Source organism: Stegostoma tigrinum, chromosome 29 (genome assembly GCF_030684315.1).
Source record: "Stegostoma tigrinum isolate sSteTig4 chromosome 29, sSteTig4.hap1, whole genome shotgun sequence".
NCBI classification, from domain to species: domain Eukaryota; kingdom Metazoa; phylum Chordata; class Chondrichthyes; order Orectolobiformes; family Stegostomatidae; genus Stegostoma; species Stegostoma tigrinum.
The window spans coordinates 18,222,377-18,244,729 of NC_081382.1; the positions used below are offsets into that span (position 1 = coordinate 18,222,377).

At 37.9% G+C, this 22,353-nt stretch overlaps 1 protein-coding gene across 10 annotated transcripts in view; it reads right to left on the reverse strand.

Annotated features, from left to right (window-relative positions):
* Nucleotides 1-22,353, reverse strand: part of LOC125465346 (histone-lysine N-methyltransferase EHMT1) — a 163,557-nt gene that overhangs the window by 12,850 nt on the left and 128,354 nt on the right. For 9 of the 10 annotated variants that reach the window (XM_048558714.2, XM_048558706.2, XM_048558707.2 and 6 more), the window contains 6 exons: nucleotides 22,194-22,298; nucleotides 19,638-19,792; nucleotides 15,972-16,139; nucleotides 14,239-14,383; nucleotides 1,943-2,020; nucleotides 1,530-1,645 (listed from right to left, as the gene is read on the reverse strand). In XM_048558714.2, the coding sequence (XP_048414671.1) occupies nucleotides 1,530-1,645; nucleotides 1,943-2,020; nucleotides 14,239-14,383; nucleotides 15,972-16,139; nucleotides 19,638-19,792; nucleotides 22,194-22,298 (767 nt within the window). The remainder of the gene's footprint in view (nucleotides 1-1,529; nucleotides 1,646-1,942; nucleotides 2,021-14,238; nucleotides 14,384-15,971; nucleotides 16,140-19,637; nucleotides 19,793-22,193; nucleotides 22,299-22,353) is intronic. The other variant, XM_059638393.1, reaches the window with a different exon arrangement.

Here is a 22,353-nt window from a genome sequence, read left to right on the forward strand (position 1 = left end):
TGGCAGAAAATGTGAAAAGTTTTCATGTTTCAGATTAACCAGCTATTCAACACAATGCTATTTGTAAACTCCTGCTGTGTGCAAAATAGCTACTGCAGTTGCACATACAACAGGTCATGCATTTCAAAGTAATTTGTTCTTTGTGAAGGTAATAAGCCACTAATACAATTAAGTCTTTTTGTGGTAAGCAAAACTCATTAATTTTATACATTATGTTTCAAAGGAAACCTTTTTATTAAGATGCTATACAAAGTGTGTAGTTTGAAAGCTGATATTTTTGTACTCAAAAGTTTCATCACAACCCATGTTGAAACCAATTTCAACACGTAAAATGACTGTTAGGAATTAAACATTATAAATGAGAAATCATAACTATGAAAAGCAATTTATTTAGGTGTGAGAATATTATCAGAATCATTTATTATAGATTAATGTTTTGCTTGCAACTTCATCGGATATGGAAATCTACCAATCTCGGTAAAGCACAGCCAACCATGACCACACTTGAAGGAAAAGCAAGTACTTTCTTCCCTACCAGTCACAAAATACAAAAATAATATTGTTTTGCTTATGCTGAAAAGAACATGGCTTTTTGCAGTGCACTTCAGATTGCGTAACAGTCGTCACACCATACAACTCAGTTAAATTTTATTATGATCAAAGTCATTGCAATTCTCTAAAAATGAAAGTCACTGGTTACGCTGCTTTGTATTGTTTAAACACAGGATGTTGTATTTATACAGCTTGAACAGTTAAAGCATTGTTTAAACATAAAGTTGTCCTTACAGTTTCATATAATAATCCATTCGGCTGTCATGCACACAAGCACTTTGCTGAAGAATGACTATCTCCCGAAGATATGCCACACATTTATGAATAATATAACTGGCTTTCCATTATACACTGTAAATACACAAACATGATAATAGGGATGGCCTTTCTATCACCGCACAGAGCTTCGGATCAAACGATCCTAGAAAAATGTCTGTTTTGGTCACCTTACATAAGAAAAGAATATTTGCATTGGAAGTAGTTTAGAGGAGGCTCACTGCGATGATTCCTGGGATGAAGGGGTTGTCTGATGGGGAAAGACTGGGCACACTGGTCCTATACTCATTGGAGTTCATAAGGATGGAAGGTGATCTTGCTGAAAAGCAAACTCTGAACGAGTCTGACAGGATAGAAGCGGAGAGGATCTTTCCTCTCGTGAGGAAATCTACACAGGCACACCTTAAAAACATCAGTCCCCACGTGTAAGGGCAATGAGGAGGAATGTCTTTGTCTTTGAGATTGTCTTTCACAGAAAGCAGTGGGGGTTAAGTAATTGAATATATTCAAGGCTGAGTTACACAGATCTTGGATCAACATGAAAGTTGGAGGCTTTGGGAAAAGAGGAAGGAAGTGGAGTCAAGGCCACAATGAGAACAGGGGAATGAGGATTGATGATTGATTACTCTAGTCCTAGTCATATGGTTTTATAATCAGTGGATTATAGTAAGCCACAATAAATACAATAAACTCGGCCTGACCTGATTCCATTTTGCACCACACGATTTTTACATGTCCTCCAACATCCACAGGCATGATTACACTCAAAGATAAGTGGTGGTTCCAGCATGTTGAATTCAGGAAGAAGTCGTCCATCCTGAAAATACAAGGCACACTGCAATGATATTTTAAACTTGTACGAGTAACTGACAAAGCATTACGTCTCAAACCATAGTGTACTGCTTTCAAAAGTTAACCTCTTCAACATAAGCTTGGGTTTGAGTAATTCTACTGCTTAACAAAATTAAACAAGTGCAAGCTCTGATTATAGGACAGAAATGGAATAACCAAGTTCTACTGTTTGAAAACGATTTGAGGTGTGGAGAAAACAAATTAGTTTCCATAAGGAGACTTAGGGGGAAAGATTTTTCTGAACTGAAATTATTTTGCTTACCTGGTCGTACCAGCAACGTATACTTAGTTGGCCACACATACAGTTACTAGAGGAGCAGTCATCCTCACAAAAACAGTACTGCAGGGATTAAAGAGAAAAAATTACTTTTGGAGACTCCACCAGCAAGTCTTAAACAAAAATTAAATCTGTAAATAATTTTAATATGAATTGCGTTGCATTAAAATAATGTCACTAAGGTAATTAAAAGCTTTTTTGTGTTAGTTGCAACAAATTTTGCAAATGGCACTTTATAGTACATTGACATGAGATACCATGCATCTGCGAAGACAACTGGACTATTTATTTAAAAATATGTATCTTTATTCTCCCTCCCTTAAATTTGGCAAATTCACTAGTCACATTAAACTAGGATACATCATTTAAATGACATAACAAACAAATAACCATATGCTACATTAGTCTAACCTGACACAAATTTAGCCAAACATACTAATCATGATTCAACTGCAGCATCAATACTTTAAAAGCACTCTTTTTGACAGCTGAGTTTTTTCTTGTCACAAATCACCACCACTCTGGTAGAGAAACTTAAATTGATTTAAATTTGATCAGCCCAATTTCCCTAAGCCTCAGCTAAGTTTTCTAATTAGTTAGTTTGATAATTTCTGGGTGGAATTCCTTGGTCCTTTATGAAATGATAAACGGGAAACGTGCACCCAATCTAAGCAGAGAATCAGAGAAGCAAATCAATTTATCTCGACAAATTTGAATTTCTGAAATCCCAAATCCTTCTCTGAAATTCAATCTCCCACTCAGCACTGGTCACAGGTTCCCTTCTAGAAAACAGGAAAAATCAATTCCATTAGCAGACAGAATTAACCATAATTTTGAAAAAAAAACGCATGCCTGAAGACAGAACTGAGGATTGAAGTTCCTCCAGTACACAATCACATGCAATCTACAACTGATCTCCATATTAACATCCATGGTTTTAATTTTTTAAGCAATATTAGTCTTGAATAGTTACCAGTAAGGTAGAATACATGAAATCATTGTTCTAGAACAGTTCGCAGGTAAGCTATTTAAAAGCACTATTTCTGAAATAACAGTCACTATTTGAAATTGTTATCAAAGCATTTGACACAAGACAACCTTCATTAATATCAACCTGTGATAGAAGCATCAATAGTCCTTCCTCAGAAAGAGCATATGTTTTTTCATTTTTAATTACCATAATTTAAGATCTCAATTTGGAGGATTAATGATGAGTAATAATGAGTAATGAACTTAAAAGTTATCACATGCGAAATCTGAAGTATATAATGAGAAACAAAAAAAAACATTAAAACACTGAATCGGGTATGTGGTACGGAAATGCTATTGTTTCTGTCAAAGGACTAAACTGATATCAAAAATCCCTACAGTGTGGAAGAAGGCCATTCAGCCATCAAGTCCATCCCAAACCTTCATATAGCAACCCACCCATCCCCCCCATCGTGTATTTCCCATGGCTAATCCACCTAGCGTACACATCCTGGATGCAATGGGTAATGTAACATGGTCAATCCACCTAACCTGCATATCTTTGGTCTGTGGGAATAAGCTGGAGCACTTGAAGGAAACCCACGCAGACATAGGGATAATGTCAAACCTTCACAGTCAGCCGAAGGTGGTTTCAAACCCAGCTTTCTGGTGCTGTGAGGCTGCAACGCTGAGCACTGAGCCACCGTGCTAATATAGTAGCTTATAGACTACGTCAACGTTTGCAGAGCAGGTTTTCTCAGCTCAGTTTTTTGAAAATTACTGTTAACCTGACAGGTTTGCTTTCTCACAAGTTTTTTAAATTTAATTACCGCACTCATGATTTAACAGAAAGGCTTACACTGTTTTTTCTAGGAATTACAATAATACTTAGATTGACACTCTGCTCCTTTTTTTTAAATATCAACAGCTATGCATTTCTGACAAGAGATTCCAATCAGCACACCTTCAGAAATGTGGCATGTACTTTGAACCAACAAATCTCCTGTAGTGTACACAATAATTTTTTTTTGGGGGGGGGGCGGCGGCGTGGGGGGCAGATGACAGGCGACAACCACACTTTCTTCTACAACATTAGTTACTGTTGAAATTCAGGTCTGGCAGCATCTGTGGGTAAAAAGTTGAGTTAATGTTTTAAGTCCAGTGAATCTTCAACAGAACTTGAAGTACAGTCACCAGACTCAAGATGTTAACTCTGCTTTCTACCCATTGCTGATGCCACACGTGCTGAGTTTCACCAGCAATTTCTGTTTAAGTTTCAGATATTCAGCATCCTTGGTTTTTCCTTCTATTATAGTGGTTGCCACATTCTGTAATTTATTGCAACTACTTTGACAGCTCAAATAGTAAAGGTGTAAAGTGAGTGTTAAGATACCAGATTGTAAGACAGGAGAAGTGGGGGAAGGTGGTTTAGTTCTGGTGGGGTGGGGGTCAGGTCCTGTGGCAGGAAGAAAGGTCACATCACAATTCCAGGGGCAGAAGATTTCTGGGGAGATGTAGTTGAGGATGTGTGCAGTAAGCTGGGAGTCAGCTTAATAGTTAGCCTGAACTTGAGACAATTACCTAATCATCTTTTAATTATCTAACTTTTTGTGAGTAACAATTTAGCTAACTGCAGCAGAACCTCTGAGCTGACCAATATAAAAATGGATAATTTCATGCGAGTTCCAGGCATCGAGGAATTGCCCATTGGAATCTTAAATTTCCCAGGAAAATCCTTTGGAGGCTGCTGCATTGAGGATTCTGTACGATCCAAATGCACAACTCCCATCCACACTGCAAAAATAACTTTGGATATTGGAAAATCCAGACCCTTGTATATATTTGCAATATTTACTCCAAATTCATCACTGATATTTAGCACCTATAAATCAAAAGAATGTGGCACTGTGTGGAACAGTACATAAATATGCAGCTCAACCTGTTGTTCTAAGAACCTTGAAAAGCTGTTAAGCAGCTCAGTGGACACAATAGTGGGATAAACCCCAAAACAAAAACCTTATTATTCCCTACTTTAATGGCAGGAGAGATGCTTCAAACTGACCTTCACACTTCACTCTCCTGTCATTTCATTCTTCCCTTTTCCTCTCTTCTGGCAGATGATTTAGAAAACAGAATCTGTCCAGTTTTCTAATGCTCCTCCAATAAATCTATGGAGGCACAAGAAAACATAGGACTTTGGAGCAGAAGTAAATCATTCAGCCCTTTGAGCCTACACTGCTAATAAATAAGATCACGGTTGATCTGGTTATTGTTTCAATTAAAACTGCCCAGCAGCTTTCCAGAGGCCTTTACTGCGGGTTGAAAAAAAATCAAGTTTCTACTGCTGTCTAGGGAAGAGAAATTCCAAGTTATAGCCTCTTAAGTTAAAAAACAAAATTGGTCTTAAAGTGGAAACATCTAGTTCTAATCTCCTCCACGAGAGGAAATATCCAGTTGGTATCCACCTAATGAAATCCCCTCAGTGTCATATGTTTCAATATAATCACCTCTCATGTTCCTAAACTCCAATGGGTATAGATCTAAACAGTTCTATTTTCCTTCACAAGATAAAATCTTCATCCCAGGAATGAGTCTTTATCAAAAAAGGAGACCACAACTGTACACAATACTCCACATGTTGTCCCATCAAGGCTCTGTACAGCTGCTGTACAACTTACCTACTTATATATTTCAGCTCTGACGGAAGGTCAATGGACCCAAAATGTTATCTCCGATTTCTCTTCACAGATGCTGCCAGACCCGTTGTGTGTTTCCAGCAATTTCTGTTTCGTATGTATTTCACTGTCTTTACAAGAAACGTCAACATTACAACTACCTTCCTTATGGTATAATCCAAACTGAGGCGGCACGGCAACTCAGTGGTTAGCCCTGCTGTCTCACAGCGCCAGGGACCAGGGTTCGATTCCAGCCTCGGGCAACTGTCTTTGTGGAGTCTGCACATTCTCCCCATGTCTGCATGGGTTTCCTCCGGGTTCTCTGGTTTCCTCTCACAGTCCAAGGATGTGCGGGGTAGGTGGGATTGGCCATGCAAAATTGCCCATACTGCCTAGGGGTGTTTAGGTTAGTGGGGTTAGACACGGGAAATGCAGGGATAGGGGAATGGGTCTGGGTGGGATGGTCTTCAGAGGGAAAGTGTGAACTTGTTAAACCAAATGGTCTGTTCCACACTGTAGGAATTCTATGATTCTATTACTGGACAAGTCAGAACCCAGACTGAAATCTGGCTTGATAGATCACATTTTGTTTTGTTTTAGTTCTAAAGAGATGGTCTCTCACTGAAACATACGCATGCCATGTTGCAGATTTTGTTTCAACAATAAAAAGAAATAATTGTGTCCAAGTCAGACAAAAACACGTGGCAACATACAGCAACCATTAATCACAATAACACACTTTTACAGATCCAAATGCCTGTACAGTAATCAAAAGCTCCCCATATAAAGTACCTATATTAGAAAGTCCTTTCTTTAATACCACAATGGGTTTAATTTAACTATGACCACCTGCCAGGCTGGAAAATTTGATAATAAAATGTGAGGCTGGATGAACACAGCAGGCCAAGCAGCATCTCAGGAGCACAAAAGCTGACGTTTCGGGCCTAGACCCTCTCTGATGAAGGGTCTAGGCCCGAAACGTCAGCTTTTGTGCTCCTGAGATGCTGCTTGGCCTGCTGTGTTCATCCAGCCTCACATTTTATTATCTTGGAATTCTCCCAGCATCTGCAGTTCCCATTATCTCTGGAAAATTTGATAGCTTCTTTGCGGAGTAAGCATGTACCTGAGCTCAAACAGGATTTATTCAAAGACAAATACGGCCAGTCTGGGACTAATCGAGAACATATTCTAGCAATGGACATTTTCCCTCATCCTTAAAGAAAACAAGTCCAGAAATTCCTAACAGAAACCACAAGGCAAAACAGTTTTATCTTGCAAAATGCCCTAATACATGCAAGAAAAAAAGCTGCACAGCAAGTCATGTTGCACAAACTTCATGTTACATTAACACACCAAATTTTAAAATCACAGCCCCAATGGTTCAAATCTCCATGCTCATGCAAATATTGTCTCTTACACTGATCCTTCCTACTTGCACAAAAAGGTTCCTGAATAATGCTTCATGTTACAGCTATGCAGTTACAGCCTTGTACGTTCTAAGGAAAAAAATCTGTTTCCAAGGCTTTTATATAAAATAAATTAAACTGGCTAAGGATGTTGTAAAACTTGAAAGGGTTCAGAAAAGATCTACAACAACGTGACCACGTTTGGAGGGTTTCAGCTATTAGGGAGAGGCTGAAGAGGCTGGCCCTATTTTCGCTGGGGCATTGGAGGCTGAGGGGTAACTTTATAGAGGTTTATAAAATCATGAGGGGCATGGATAGGGCAAATAGACAACATCTCTTCCACGGGATGGGGGAGTCAAAAATTAGAGGGCATAGGTTTAAGTTGAGGGGGAAAGAATTCTGAGAGACGTTAAGAGGCAACTCTTTCACGCAGAGGGTTGTTTATGTATGGAATGGGCTTCCACATGAAGTAGTGGAGGCTGGTACAATTACAACATTTAAAAGGCATCTGGATGCATATATGAATAGGAAGGTTTCAGAGGGATAGGGCCAAATAGGACAAGATTTATTTAGGACATCTGGTCGAAAGGGACGAGTTGGAGCAAAGGGTCTGCTTCCTTGCTGTACATGTCTATGACTCTATGACTACAACTGGACAAAACAAGCTAAAAAGTCACCTGACTATATAACTGCAAGATCTAAATGGATCACAAAGAGACATAAGAACAAGAACTAGGAGGAGGAGTCGGTCATCTGGCCGCTCGAGCCTGCCCCGCCATTTAATAAGATCACGGCTGATCTTTGAGACTCAGGTCCACTTACCCACCCACTCAACAGAACACTTAATTCCTTTACGGTTCAAAAATTCATTTAGCCTTGTCTTAAAAACCAGTGAGGTAGATTCACCTACTTCACTGGGCAGAAAATTCCACAGATTCACAACCCTTTGGGTGAAGAAGTTCCTCCTGAACCTCAGTCCTACATCTGCTTCCCTTTATTTTGAGGCAATGCCCTCTAGTCCTAGTTACACCTGCTAGTGGAAACAACCTCACTGCCTCCACTTTATCTATTCCCTTCATAATCTTATATGTTTCTATAAGATTTCCCCTCACTCTTCTGAATTCCAATGAGTACAATCCCACTCTACTCAGTCTCTCCTCATAATCCAACCCTCTCAACTCCAGAATCAACCAAGTGAATCTCCTCTGCACCCCCGCCAGTGCTAGTATATCTATTCTCAAGTAAGGAGACCAAAACTGCAGGCAGTACTCCAGGTGCGGCCTCACCAGGACATTATACAGCTGCAGCATAGCCTCCCTGTTTTTAAAACTCCACCCCTCGAGCAATGACAGACAAAATTCTATTTGCCTTTTTAATCATCTGCTGCACCTGCAATCCCAGCATCAGCGATTCATGCACAATATACCCAAGTCCCTTTGCACAGCAGGGTGCTGCAATTTTTTTCCATTTAAAACATAGTCCATTTTGCTGTTATTCCTACCAAAATGGATGACCTCACACTTATCAACATTGTACTCTATCTGCCAGACCCTTGCGCACTCACTTAGACTATCTATATCCCTCCACAGACTTTCAGTGTCTTCTGCACACTTTGCTCTATCTTCGTGTCATCTGCAAATTTTGACATTCCACACTTAGTCCACAACTCCAAATCATAAACAATTGAGGTCCTAACACTGACCCCTGAGGCACACCACTAGCCACTGACCGCCAACCAGAAAAACACACCCATTTACCCCTACTCTTTGCTTTCTATTGGTCAACCAATCCTCTATCCATGCCAGTACATTACCTGTAATACCATGCAAATTTATCTTATGTCGCAGCCTCTGGTGTGGCACCTGGTCAAATGCCTTCTGGAAAAACAGATGCACCACATCCAGAGGTTCCCCACTGTCCACCATGTCAGTAATGTCCTCAAAGAGTTCCACCAAATTAGTTAAACATGACATACCCTTCAAGAACCCATGCTAGGTGTTCCCAGTGGACAATTTACATCCAGATGTCTTGCTATTTCATTGTTAATGATAGATTTAAGCATTTTCCCCACTACTGAAGTTAAGCTAACTGGCCTGTAGTTGTGTGCTTTTTGTCTACTACCTTTTATAAACAGTGGCGTCACATTGGCTGTTTTCCAATCTCCAGGAACCACCCTAGAGTCCAGTGAATTTTGGTCAATAATTACTAGTGCATTTGCTATTTCCCCCATCATCTCTTTTAGTACCCAGGAATGCATTTCCTCAGGGCGAGGAGACTTGTCTACCTTTAGCCCCATTAGCTTGCCCAGCACTGCCTCCTTCGTGATAATGATAGTTTCTAGGTCCTCACCTGTTAAAACCTTCTTGCTATTAGTTTTCGGCAAGTCATTTGTGTCTTTCACTGTGACGACCGACACGAAATAACTGTTTAATGTCTCAGCTATTTCCTCATTCCCAGTTATTAAATTGGCCTTCTCATCCTCTAAAGGACCAACGTTTATCTTCACCACTCTTTGTCGATTTACATTTATAGAAACTTTTGCTGCCTGTTTTTATATTGTGAGCTGGTTTACTCTCATAATCTATCTTACTTTTCTTTATAACTTTTTTTTGTGGCTTTCCAACCTTTAAAGATTTCCCAGTACTCTTTGCTTTTTTGTCTGTTTTTTTTCCCCAATCTGATACTTTCCTTTGTTTCCTTAGACATCCATGGTTAGCCCTCTCTTTTCCTACAGTTCTTCCTTATCACTAGAATATACTTCTGCTGAGCACTGCGAAAAATTGTTTTGAAAGTCCTCCACTGTTCCTCAACTGACCCACCATAAAGTTTTTGCTTCCATTCTACCTTAGCTAACTCCTTCCTCATTCCTTCATAGTCTCCTTTGTTTAAGCACAGGACACAGGTACTGGATTCAGCCTTCTCACACTCCACCTGTATCTTAAATGTGATCATACTGTGATTGCTCCTTCCAAGAGGATCCCTAACTGTGGGATCATTAATTATTCCTGTCTCATTACACAGGACTAGATCTAGGATAGCTTGCTCCCTCGTAGGTTCCATTACATATTGTAGCAGGAAATTATTGCAGATGCATTCTATGAGCCCTTCCTCAAGGCATGCCCAGTTATGTAACAGCTCTTCTCCAGGAAAAAAGAGAAATAGAGGAACAGGAGTGCATGATTCAGCTCGTCAAGTCTGCTCTGCTATTTAACGTGATCAACGATTAAACACTTCAATGACTTTGACCCACACTACTGCTCTTATAGTTTCCACCATTAGCAACCAGAAATCTATCAATCTGTACTTGAAATATACTGAAAGACTGAGCTTCCAAAGCCTCAGGAGTAAAAATTCCAAAGATTCACAAGCATTCAAGAAAAATTTATTTCGTTTTCTTGGTTCTAAATGACATCACTCTTATTAAGTTGTGCCCCACCCCCATGACCTAGTTCTAGGCTCTTCAACCAGTGGAAACATCTCACCTTCATCTACTCTGTATATTCCTTTCAGACTTCTGACAGTTTCAATGAGATCAACTCTCATTCTTTGAAACTCTAAAGACTATTGTCCCAGATTGCCAATTCTCTCTTCATAGGACAGTTTTGCCATTCTGGGAACAAGCCTGATGAACATTTGTTGCATTCTCTCTTTGGCATTAATAACATTCTTAGGTCAAGGACACCAAAACTGCATAGTAATGAAAATAACAGATGCTAGAGAACACTGAGACAAACAGCATCCATGGAGGGAGAGAACAAGATGGCAGAAGATAATTCTTCAGAGCAATGTATCACAGGTGCAGATCACCCAACCTTCAATACAACTGAAGCAAGATTGCATTACTCCTGTATTCAACTCGTCTTTTGCGAGATAAAGGCTAACATTCCATTTGACTTCCGAACAGCTTGTTGCACCTGCACGTTTGCCTTCGGTGAATGATTGGCAAGAATGCCTAGGTCTTTTTTGCACATTTCAACTTTCTAACTGTTTAGCATTTAAGAACTATTCTGCACATCTGTTCCTTCTACCAAAATGGATAATCTCATTTTCTCACATTGTACTGTTCATGTTTTTGCCCACTCACTAAGTCTGTCTAAATCCTCCCAAATAATGGAAGTTCTTTGACAACTTATTGCAAAAACATAAATTCTGGATTGATCAACGAACCTAAGAAACGATAATTGGGAAAGGAGCTCTCGAGAATGTCAGTGCCTTCTTTAGAATGTGATTTAGTTTTTGATTAGGTCTGCCAGTGACAGCAGCCATCCTCGCCAGCCAAGAACGGTGGAAAAGGCAAACTGGAGAGACAAAGAGAGATTCCATCTTGAAATAACCAGAAGAAACAATGCTCCAGACAGAAAAAGAGCTAGGAAGAGAAACACAACCTGAAACAACTTGTGGTCTGCGATAAAGTAACTAGTTGCAAAACCAGTAGACAGGAATTTTCTCTCTATCCTGCAGAGCCTCACTGCATAAGAAAACATCAAGCATTTCAGGAATGCCATCCTGCTAGATCTGACTTCACATATTAACTTCTTCACTTCAGCTAAAAGGAATTCAAGCAATGGACCCTAGTTGTAAATAAGAGGGGCATAGTGAACACTTGAGATTGTAGTGGTAAGCTTCCTTACATAGAAAACAGAAGCATGAGTAGACCATTCAGCCCTTCAAGCCTGCTCTGTCACTCAATACAATCGTTACTGATCATCCATTTCAGTGCCCGTTCCCACTTTCTCCCAATACCCTTCGATCCCTTTCACCCTAAGAACAAATCCAACTCCTCCTTGAGGACACTGTGTTTAGGCCTCAGACGCTTTCTGTGGCAGAAAATTCTATAGTCTCAACACTTGCGGGGTGAAGAAATTTTTCAGCATTCCTTCTGAACTGCTAAAGTCCACCTGTTGTAGGTAGACCCATAATGCTGTTAGGGAGAAACTTCCTGCATTTTGACCAGACAACACTAAAGAAGTGGAAATATACTTCTAATTCAGGATGGTGTGCAGCTTGGAGGTGAAATTGCAGGTGGCAGTCTCCCATGTATCTGCTACCCTGCCAGATGGTTGTGGTCACGGGTTTCGAAGGTGTTTTCTGAAGGGCAGAATTTCTACAGTGCATCTTGTAAATGGCATACACTGCTGTTACTGAACATCGGTCATGGAGTGAGTGAATGTTCATGGATGGACTGTCAATCAAGTAAGTTGCTTTGCCCTGGATGGCTTCAAGCCTTTTGAATAGTGTTGGAACTGCACTTATCCCAACAGGTGGGGAGCATTCTATCACTCTCCTGATTTGCAAATTGCAGATGGCAGACAAATTTTGGGCAGTCAGGAAGTCAGTACTTGCTGCAAGATTCCTCGCCTCTGACCTGCTCTCATAGCCACAATACTTAAACAGCTGGTCCAGCTCAGTTTCTGGTCATTGCTAACCCCCAAGGCATTGATAACAATTGCTAGAAACTGACCTTCAGTCTGTTCAAAAGATAAGTTTGACTTCTGATCTACTTTAGTTTGAACATACCTGGTGATCTTGATAGTGCAATAATGTTTATTTGGGACATGAAATTGGCAAGTATGTCAAAGATCTGTGATTCCTATGCCATGAAGATTCTTTTCAATTGTGTGTAGAATAAAAAGTGCTATACAATCGCACCATGTTTGCTCAGGAGTGTACAATAACTAACTTGCACAAATTATAGACAGTACATTCAATGTCAACCAATGCATCTAGAAACTCGAAGAACCATTCTAGTTTTTGCATGTTTGGAATATTACAGCATTTCTTTGAAGAAATGACAATTCAAAGACCATGAGATAACTTTTATTAACAATATGAAATTGTTTTACCGCAAATGCTAATCATAAATTAATAATTCATACTTCAAACAATAGTCGATAGCCTTTGACAAATGCATGGTAATAACAACCTTAGTTAAGCAGCAAAATCGATGGAAACCTAAAAAGATTCTATTAACATAGACATGTAAGGCAAACACAGATTAGGTGACAGATCCATTATCACACTTCTGTTATGTGAAATATTATTTCAAGATTTAGTTAATCCTTTTGTGTACTGAAGTAGAATTTTAACACCAAAGCATCTTCCTTGTTTTAGGCAACAATGTTGCCAATATACCAAAAACTGTATTCCCCAGTTCTATTCTGTAATAAATGAAAAGATAACATTGCTTCTATATTTAATCATTTCCCAGTGTAGGACAATCTTTATTTATGGGATAAGTGTATGGAAATTCACAACTTTGTGGAGGCCAACTGTTGAAAATAATTAAGTATAATCAAGTACGATTAGAAAACTTCAAATCAAGAACCTATTAAGAGAAATCTAGGAATGAGTTGCAATATCTCTCATGCTATCAAGATTTTTACAATAGAAAACAGTCAAGACAACTTTTGTTTGTTACACAGCACCTTCAGACGTTTTGAGATGGTACAGCTGACATTAACCTCTTATATGAAGTATTAAGAAAAGACACATGGGCTCCTACTGACTATTTTTTATGTTTGGGTATTTAAGTTAAAGGCCAAGGTCAAGACTGCTGGACACCAATGGTTATGGATTAAAGGTTAACAATCAGGCTTTGTTTAAAATCAGCATTAATGTCTGCATTCTTTATTGCCTCTAGCATTCAACCAATCAGGTCTCTCCTGTCATATATGTTGGTTTGCCCCTCAAATGCATGTTCTTGCAAAACGTCCTAATCAGTGCAAGATGAAAATCTTCAAAATGTGTTTATGCATTGTCTTTTTCTGAATATGATTCTTCTAATGCAAAAGCTGGTAAGACTGAAGTATTTAATTTCAGTACTTTTTCTCTGTGTAAGTAGGGCTTGATGACAGTAGAGATATTGCCCCCAGCTTACAACTGATTTATAACTTTTCATTTCCCAACATAGGTAAACATGGTTTTACCATTTTGCTTTTTAAAATGTGTGCATTATATATAAATTTGGAACATGGATAACATTGGCAGTATCTATCACCTAAACCCAACCATTATAATAGCAATAAGTCAACTGCAGTATTGGAATGGGATCAGTGAGGGGACATGTGGGTCAGTCTAGGAAGAGACAGCAGATATGCTTCCGAGAAGATCATCAACAAATCACTGACTTTATTTTTAAAATGACAATCAATACTTTGGTTACGTTCTTAGCTGTTAATTCAGTAGAAATCTGAGTTCAGTAATATAACCTGGGGTTGAACTAATAACATACCTGCAGATGTGTGATGTTTCTATCAATGTTCATTGGAGACGTTACACAGTTTTGGGAAACATATTTATAGTCATTTGGACAAGGTTCTTCATCAACACCATTGACACATGGAATTGGTACACGTTCATAACCTCGACCAATATCTCTGTTGTGTGAATTTTGGAAAAAAGAAGAACATTTTCTTGTTGAAGGCACATCAATGAGCAAAACAATCTCTAAGAAGTATACAATTGGAAAGACAATGATGAAGAAAAAATACGTATACAAACAAATTTGCTTTCAATTTCCCACTTTTCCAAGGTACTAACTGAACTGGTCTTAGCAAATATTCATGAAGTTGTCTGACTACATTAACAATTTAGTTACATACAGAAGTAGAAGAGGTTTCATACAAATCATCATGGAATTTTATTTCTAAATTGATGAAGCTTGTTGAAACCTTTCATTTTTATTACTTATATATTATCAATCATCTGTGCAAGACAGAACATCTATTACATTCCTGCCTGACTTTTTCTCTCTGCACTGTTTAGGTGATGTTCAATATCATAGTGCTAAGGCCGCAGGATGGTAGTGGTGAATTTCTGGCCCCACCACAAATACAGATCAAACAACAGTATGGGGATAAGACCGATAACATTTCTTCCATATATGGTTCAGTTACTGATAGGGTTCATTATTCAACAACGTACTGAAACTTTAATTTCTGTGGAGTTATAGGCCTTCATCAAGAAAACTGAAACAGCTACTAACAAATCAAAAATTTTAGATCATCGGTGAAAAAGCATCTATTAATGTTTGGACGTGAACATATATTCCCTCAGTGTCACTTAAATATTGCCCCTCCACTTGGTTATCCCATTGACTGCAATTTAAATTTGTTTCATTTCATTACAAGAGCCACTGATTCTGCTCCAAGTCTATTGGTGTCAGTTACTGTCAGTGTTAATATAGTGTAAGAAGAACATTATTTTTAACAAATGAGTAAAGTATTTAACCCCTTGCTCAGAATCATCTTAAAAGTACATCACATACTTTGAAGCACAGAGACTATTGCTATGTAGATAAATAGAACCAGTCATAATGATGCTTCAAACAAAACATTTTATAAAAATCAAAAATTTAAATCTCAAGATTCAGTAGTGGATAAATAATATGGAAAAATAATCGAGCACGTATGTTGCCATTAACTATTTAAGCATTACTTATAAACATGTGCACAGATCAACAGTTAAATAGCAGCAGAAAACTTGCATGAAATCCAACATCCCAAAAAAGTCTCATCTCATCTTAGCATGTCCTTCCCCAACAAGTTAGAACCAACAAATAACTAATGTTATCTGTAACAATTAAACAAAACATAACCTGTAAGAGATTATGACAGAAAACGAAGTATCTAAAATATCTAATGAAAATGTAAAGTTTGTTACTTTTTGAAAAAAGAAACCTACTTCACTACTTGGTGTGGCTTTCATATCAATTTTGCACATTAAATGCATTTTCATGAATGCTGATTAATCAAATGCTAATAAGAGAGAGTTAATTTCAACATTTACTCCGTATTGTAGCTAACTCTGCTCCAAGACCATTTCCAATGTATGAATATTGTGAATGACAACAGTAAAACAAAAACTAGTTCTTGAATTCAGAAAATGTAAAATACAAATAAATTCAAACTAAAATATTTGGCTCTGACAGTGAAGCTGAAAAAGTCAGAATGTGCAAAACTGTACCTGCTAACTAGTTTTTCAACCTGGGTAATCTTATTAGCTGATGCTTGTTTAAGTTTTTTGTTCATCTGTAGTGCAACCCATACTTGAGAGTTCAGACTTGAACATTCGAGTGGTGTTTCTCCTTCCTTATTCTTAATGTTAACATCAGCGCCACGTGAAAGAAAAAGCCTAAATGTGGACAGATAACCAGTTTTGTCATCAGAATATTAATAGGGATATTAAATGGCAATTATTTGAAGTACATTTTCACTTGAATGGGCAATCTTTTTTAACACGTTGAACTACAATAATTCATACTTCATTCTATGCTGTATTTCCTAACATCATTCTCAATTGCAATTAAGATCTGCACATCTGTGTTTCACTGGAGTGCAAAAGACAGATCTGTTTCATCACTGATACAGAAAAAATGTTACACAACATGCTACATACACACTGATTTTGAAACGTGTTTTTTCCACATTGTTAAATAATGATAATAAAGTGGTTGCTACCAACCAGACCAAACCCCTTCAAAAATATATTAAGACAGTCTGGACCCTAACTTTTTCTGACTTTAGAGGTAAATGTAAAGCACTGTATTCCAGATGCAATTCGATCCGTCAAATTATTCGAATTTAAACAAAAATGCACCTTTTTAAACTACAGTTAAAAAACAGACAAAATAAAAATTTAAAAACTGGCTTGCCTGTAACTCTATCTTTATTACAGTGAAACTACTTGAGCATTTTTTTAACTTCTCTTTCCCCTCATGGATTTCCTTTTTACCCTAGGTAAACTATCTTCAATGAGCTCTCCTTTTCACAAACCACCTAAGGGTTTCTCTTTTCCTCAACTTTTATCGCCTCTCAAAGTAAAAGTGATGTCAGAAGCCAAATTTTGATTTATGAACCAACTCATAATCATCTCCTATTTCCACTGCTAATCTTTCAGTCTTAACTCTCTGCTCTTCCACCTGAGTGCTCACTACTTCAGGAAGTGTTTTTCTGAACTCCTCTAAAATAATCATCTAAGAGCATCATATGTTTAATGACTTTCAATGCCCTTACCCAACTATCAAAATTACCGTGTTTAATCCTTTCAGCCTATATATGTTCTTTTGTCCAGGATACCTCCTTAAATGCTTAAAATGTTGTCTGTAGGTTTCCAGTGCTCGCTGATATGCACTTAAGACAGTTTTTCACCTCATCACACTCTCAAGACACCTCCTCTTCTAGTGATGCAAATACCTCACTAGCTCTACCTTCCAACTTTGCTTGGATCAATACCCACATAGTTACTGGCCATTTCAATTGTTTACCAACCTTCTCAAATGAAATTTTTTTAAAAATTCCACATCCTTCTCATCGAACTTAGGCAACTCTTGGGCATATTTAAATGGTACCCACCAGGCCTTTGGCTACGATGGATTGCTCTCCATCACTGTCCTCATCCCTATTCCTACCTTTCACATCTACATCTGCCAATTTAAGTCAACGTTGAGTTTTCAATTCCAGCCTCCAAAATTCAAAAACTCTTTCTCCTTTTCTTCTGCTTGAGTCATCCTTTCTTTTTCTTTTTCCTGTGCTTTTAATCATAATTCAAACAGATTCACTTTCTCTTTGTTCTGCCGTGTCTATTCTTGCTTTTTCTTTTACCATTGCCTCCAATTCAGGCTGCTTCAATTGCAATTGAATATAGCAAACCCCAATGATTTTGAATGCGTTCCTGGCAATTGTAATTACAATTATTTCCCCTTTCTTCACAGACACAGGAAACTCCAACTCAACTTGCTTGCCAATTTCAAAAGCCCTGACTTGCTCACTTTCTATAAAATGCCCAAAGTTACTTCTTCCACCCCCAGTGACGGAAAGAGCCATTATTACACAAGATACACCCTGTTTAAACCAACTGATTGCAACACCTAAAACAAAATTTAAAAAAAGATCACTCAGTGCTTTTCAGTCCAATAATCCTAAAGCCAATCAGGAACTAGAGATTTTGATCCCAACAAGTGCTCCAAGTTTGTTTTGGAATTCAATTGGTCAAACTACTCAACTTTAAGCAAAATCACTTTATTTTTACAGCAGTTAAAATATAGACAAAATAAAAAAAAGAATTGGCTTAACTGTAACTATCAAAATGCAAAGAAAATAATATGCCTATTAACTACTACCAGTTACCAGTTCCAATGTAGCAACATCCCATAAACACACACTTGGCAAAGGCAAATTCAGTAAAATAAATTGTTTCACATGCAATTCAAGCAGCAGGAAGAAAACCCCAGCTTTTTGGTGTAAAAAGAGAGAAATAAGGGCTTCCACATCCAGTTTCAAGAACCCAGCAACTGCTGAAAGCTGAAACTGAAAAACCTGGTTCTGTAGGAGCTTGATCCCATCCATTCATTATTAATAAGATGCTATTAATAAACACATTGAACTCAACCCCATATGCATTCCATTACAGAGGAAACCCAGAAGTGAGGCAATCCATCGCAACAGACCCCAGAGTTTAAAAACCAGGCGCAAAAACACGCCAATGCTTCATCAGAGACTGCACCAAGGATGTTACCAAGCATGGTAACGAAACATCTGCAGAACAACAAACCAGCTCAGTGAGCCAACCAACCTCAACATCCTGATAATTAGAATTTGAAGGATACTATAATACTCAACTGCTGGGATACAAGACATATCATCAATACAAGGAACACAGTTTCAGATTAGAAACTTAAACCTTGAAGAGCATGCTTAAAACTGTATGTTCCTTACATCTTCCTTCCATACCGAACAATATATCTTTAGTTTACAACTTTGTACCGATATGTATGTTTTACATCACATTTCCATAATTTATCATGATTGCCAAGAAAACTTTTGATTTGGCTCCTTGGTATACATGTAGTTTAAAAAGAATCTAGTTATCCAGAGGTATAGACTAATGCCAAAAGCACCATCAATCATTACTTTAGCCAACGGAAGAGAATTAAAACAGGAAAGGTGAAGGACCCCTCCTCACTCACTACTTTATTGATCTTGTATTTCCAAAAGAAGGAAAGGGGAACAATGTAAAGAAGCTTAGTAACTGTTATAGCAAATCCTAAACAAAGCAAAAAGTAAGCAACTATTTTTAAGAAAATGTTAAATGGAGGTCAAGCTGAGCAGTCAGCTGACTAGTTGATGTCCAAAGGTCAATCTGAATTCAACGACAAAAATGACTAATAATGCATGACAGAATACTGTCATTCTCTTACAGCTTACCCACAGGAAATCTCTTTTTTTTAAAATCTCAGGAATATTGGCCTGATCATTTGCGTTGAGCTTATAATTTCGACTTCAAAAATTGCACCTTATTTCATTATCTGAGAAGACATGGAGGTAAGAGGGTAAATTGTGGTTCAGATTGGTGATCGCCCAGAGGAAGGATTGTTCATGGCTAGGTAGGGTGAGTATCAACCCGCAATACTTCCAATATATGCCAATGGCAAGCATTAGGAGCACAAGACATATTCCTGATTAGCCATATGATGGTAAGAACACTAAAGCCTCTACATCACTAGCCACAGCTCCATGCTATTACATGCATGCGAAAGGGAATGCTGCCAGAGCAACATGGACTCCCTGAGTGAATTATAACACATCATCACATCATTATCTATGACAGTTCAGAGTTTGAAGAAGTACTTACACTACACATTCATAATGATTTTCTCTTGATGCGATATGCAAAGGAGAGTCACCATGCATATTTACTGCAGTTAGATCAGACTTTGCGTTTAAAAATATCTCAGCAATATCCACACACCCTGAGAAAGCCGCCCAATGCAAACAGATATTCTCTTCCTGTGCAGTGAAAGTAGGGAAAGAGAACAATTGTTAACCTAGAACAATACAATGACAGAAAAATGAGGACACAAATGAAGCCATTCAGCCAGTGTCCAGACCAACTACGAATCTGAAGTTATGCTTTAATGTCAGAGAATCATTTAAAATAACAATTTGGATATGATTATTTTGCAATTTTTGATGAGAAACACAAGATTTTCTTCCAAAAGCCAATCTAGAATTTGCAATTAAATACTGGATTTTTATCAATGATCTCAAAGCAATGATTACAATAACAGGCTAAGTAAAAGACCACCAAGATATCAGTTTCATTGCTGAAAATAAAGTTAAATCAAATCAGCTTCAAAAGAATAAGAGAAGAAGAATGTAAGACTTAGGTTTACCAATAGAAAAGACAAACAAAGTTCATGTTTTTAGGGTAAACTGCTAGAGTATTTGCGAATGACCCACAGGCTGCAAAAAGCCTGTATTTTCTTTTGAGCAACACCCCTTTAACGAAACAATATAATGAAAAGTTCTTTGATAGATGGTTAATTAGGTCTGGGTATATATAAAGCTAATTGCAGCAAGCAGGCCTAGCCTTCTTTTCCATTTGGCTGCTCAGAATACTGGGAATGTGCAAGAAGATAAAATAAGCAAGGTCTTCTCCAGGTAGGATCATAAAATTTGAGAGTTCAGAAGGAGGCCATTCAAACTATTGTGTCTATACCAGAGTGGAGTCTTTCAGTTTGGCATTCTTTGAACATAACCTGGTGCTTAAGCAGGTCCATGAGATTAGATAAAGGGAGACTGCGTCGCTATGTGTGCTCTGCAGTTAGAAAGAGCTGAACGCTGAAAAGTGAGGAATTGTGAATTGGGCAATACTGAATGCTGCCAAACTAGTGGTGCCAGTATCCATCAGACCATTTAAGTGAGTTAAAGGAGGGACTTTGAGGAATCTGTGCCATCAGGATCATCCTAGCTCAAGAAATATTCATGGACAAGTGCCTTGTTGGTGGTAACTATGTCTGGGGACTTGGTATAAAAGGCCACTTTTTGTGAATGCAGCTCAAGCCAGAACAGAAGAAAGAAACCCTACAAAACGGAGGCTCGTTTGGAAAGTCTGTAAAATGGCACATGATTCTATGCTTGTGCAGATAGTAATACAAATGCCTATAATTTCAATAAGTGTACCTTTGATACATCAACTATTTAAAGTGAAAGTTACCTCATTTAAAATAGCCTTAATCCGTTAGGTAATGTTTAAATTAAGTGATTTTAGTTAGTTTCTTATGGAAATAGTTTCTAAAGGTAACAGCTGTTGTCTTTTATTTTGGTGTGGCGGATTCCTATCAGTTCCATAAGTTTTCAGTTTCTTCGGTTTGTAACTTGCTGCATTTAACACAGACAGTAGCTCAGAAGTTCAAGCTACGCTTTCTTTGTTAAATAAATTACTACCTGCTCAGTGAAGATCTGACAATTACTTTTGAGGGGATGCAACTACAATACAAAGCATGTAGCCTTGTGGCCTTGTGGCCTTTAACATTTTTCGAAAAAAAAAACTGCACTGCAGGTAAACAGAGAGCATGTCAAAATGCAACTGTTGTTGCGCTTGAAATTGAAGAACCATTCTTAAACAATTCTACACAGGCTGGACAAGGTGTAATTCAGTAGGAGTGGCATATTAACATGTGAATCTGTAACTTGTGTTGATGGATCTCACTCTTCAGGGGTACACTCGCCAATTTAAAAAAAAGATTTGCAAACTGTTTGTCTAACTGCTCATAAATATCACTCAAAATCTATTAACATAGTCAAGTCTGTTACACTTATTAACCCTGGCTGGATTAAATAATTTAAAATGGTAACTGCTTTGGAATGATACCTGGCAACAAGGAAAATGAAGCTTCTAAGACAATATGATACTTGACAGATACAGCTCATCTGAAATATATGCACAATAAATCTCCTCTCATTCTATCCAAACAATATGCCAAAGGGCTGCAGTTACAGCACCATAGTTTTCTCACAGCAACTCCGTTTGATAGAAATCAGACTGCCAAAGTAACAACAAAATGTGATAAACAGCTGCACAAACAATGCATTAGGTTGAAACTGCCTAAACTTAACTTATATAAAACCATTACAACCAAAAGAGAATGAAGACTTCATTCCATCAACTAGTGCTAAACTGAAACCAAATCAAGACAAAAGTAGTACTTATTTGTTAAAAAGCAACGCCAAGCTCCCCATTATATTTTTAAAATTTCCTTTACCCCATTTGTTTAACACTTAAATGGTTAAAACATGAAACTAGAAAGCAGGTACATCAGAAACATTTTGTCCTTTCCAAATACAATTGTGTATACAGATTGACTACGTATGATTAGCCTCCTTTATGCCCAACTGTTTAACTCACATTGTCCCTAATGTTGATATCAGCTCCTTTTGACAGCAGCAGCTTTACAATATCTATATGCTTATATTCTGTGGCCCAAATCATAGACGTCCAACCACCATCATCCTGTTCAGAGAATAAAGAGAAAGCAAGTAAATTCACAAATCAAGTTGAAACATGG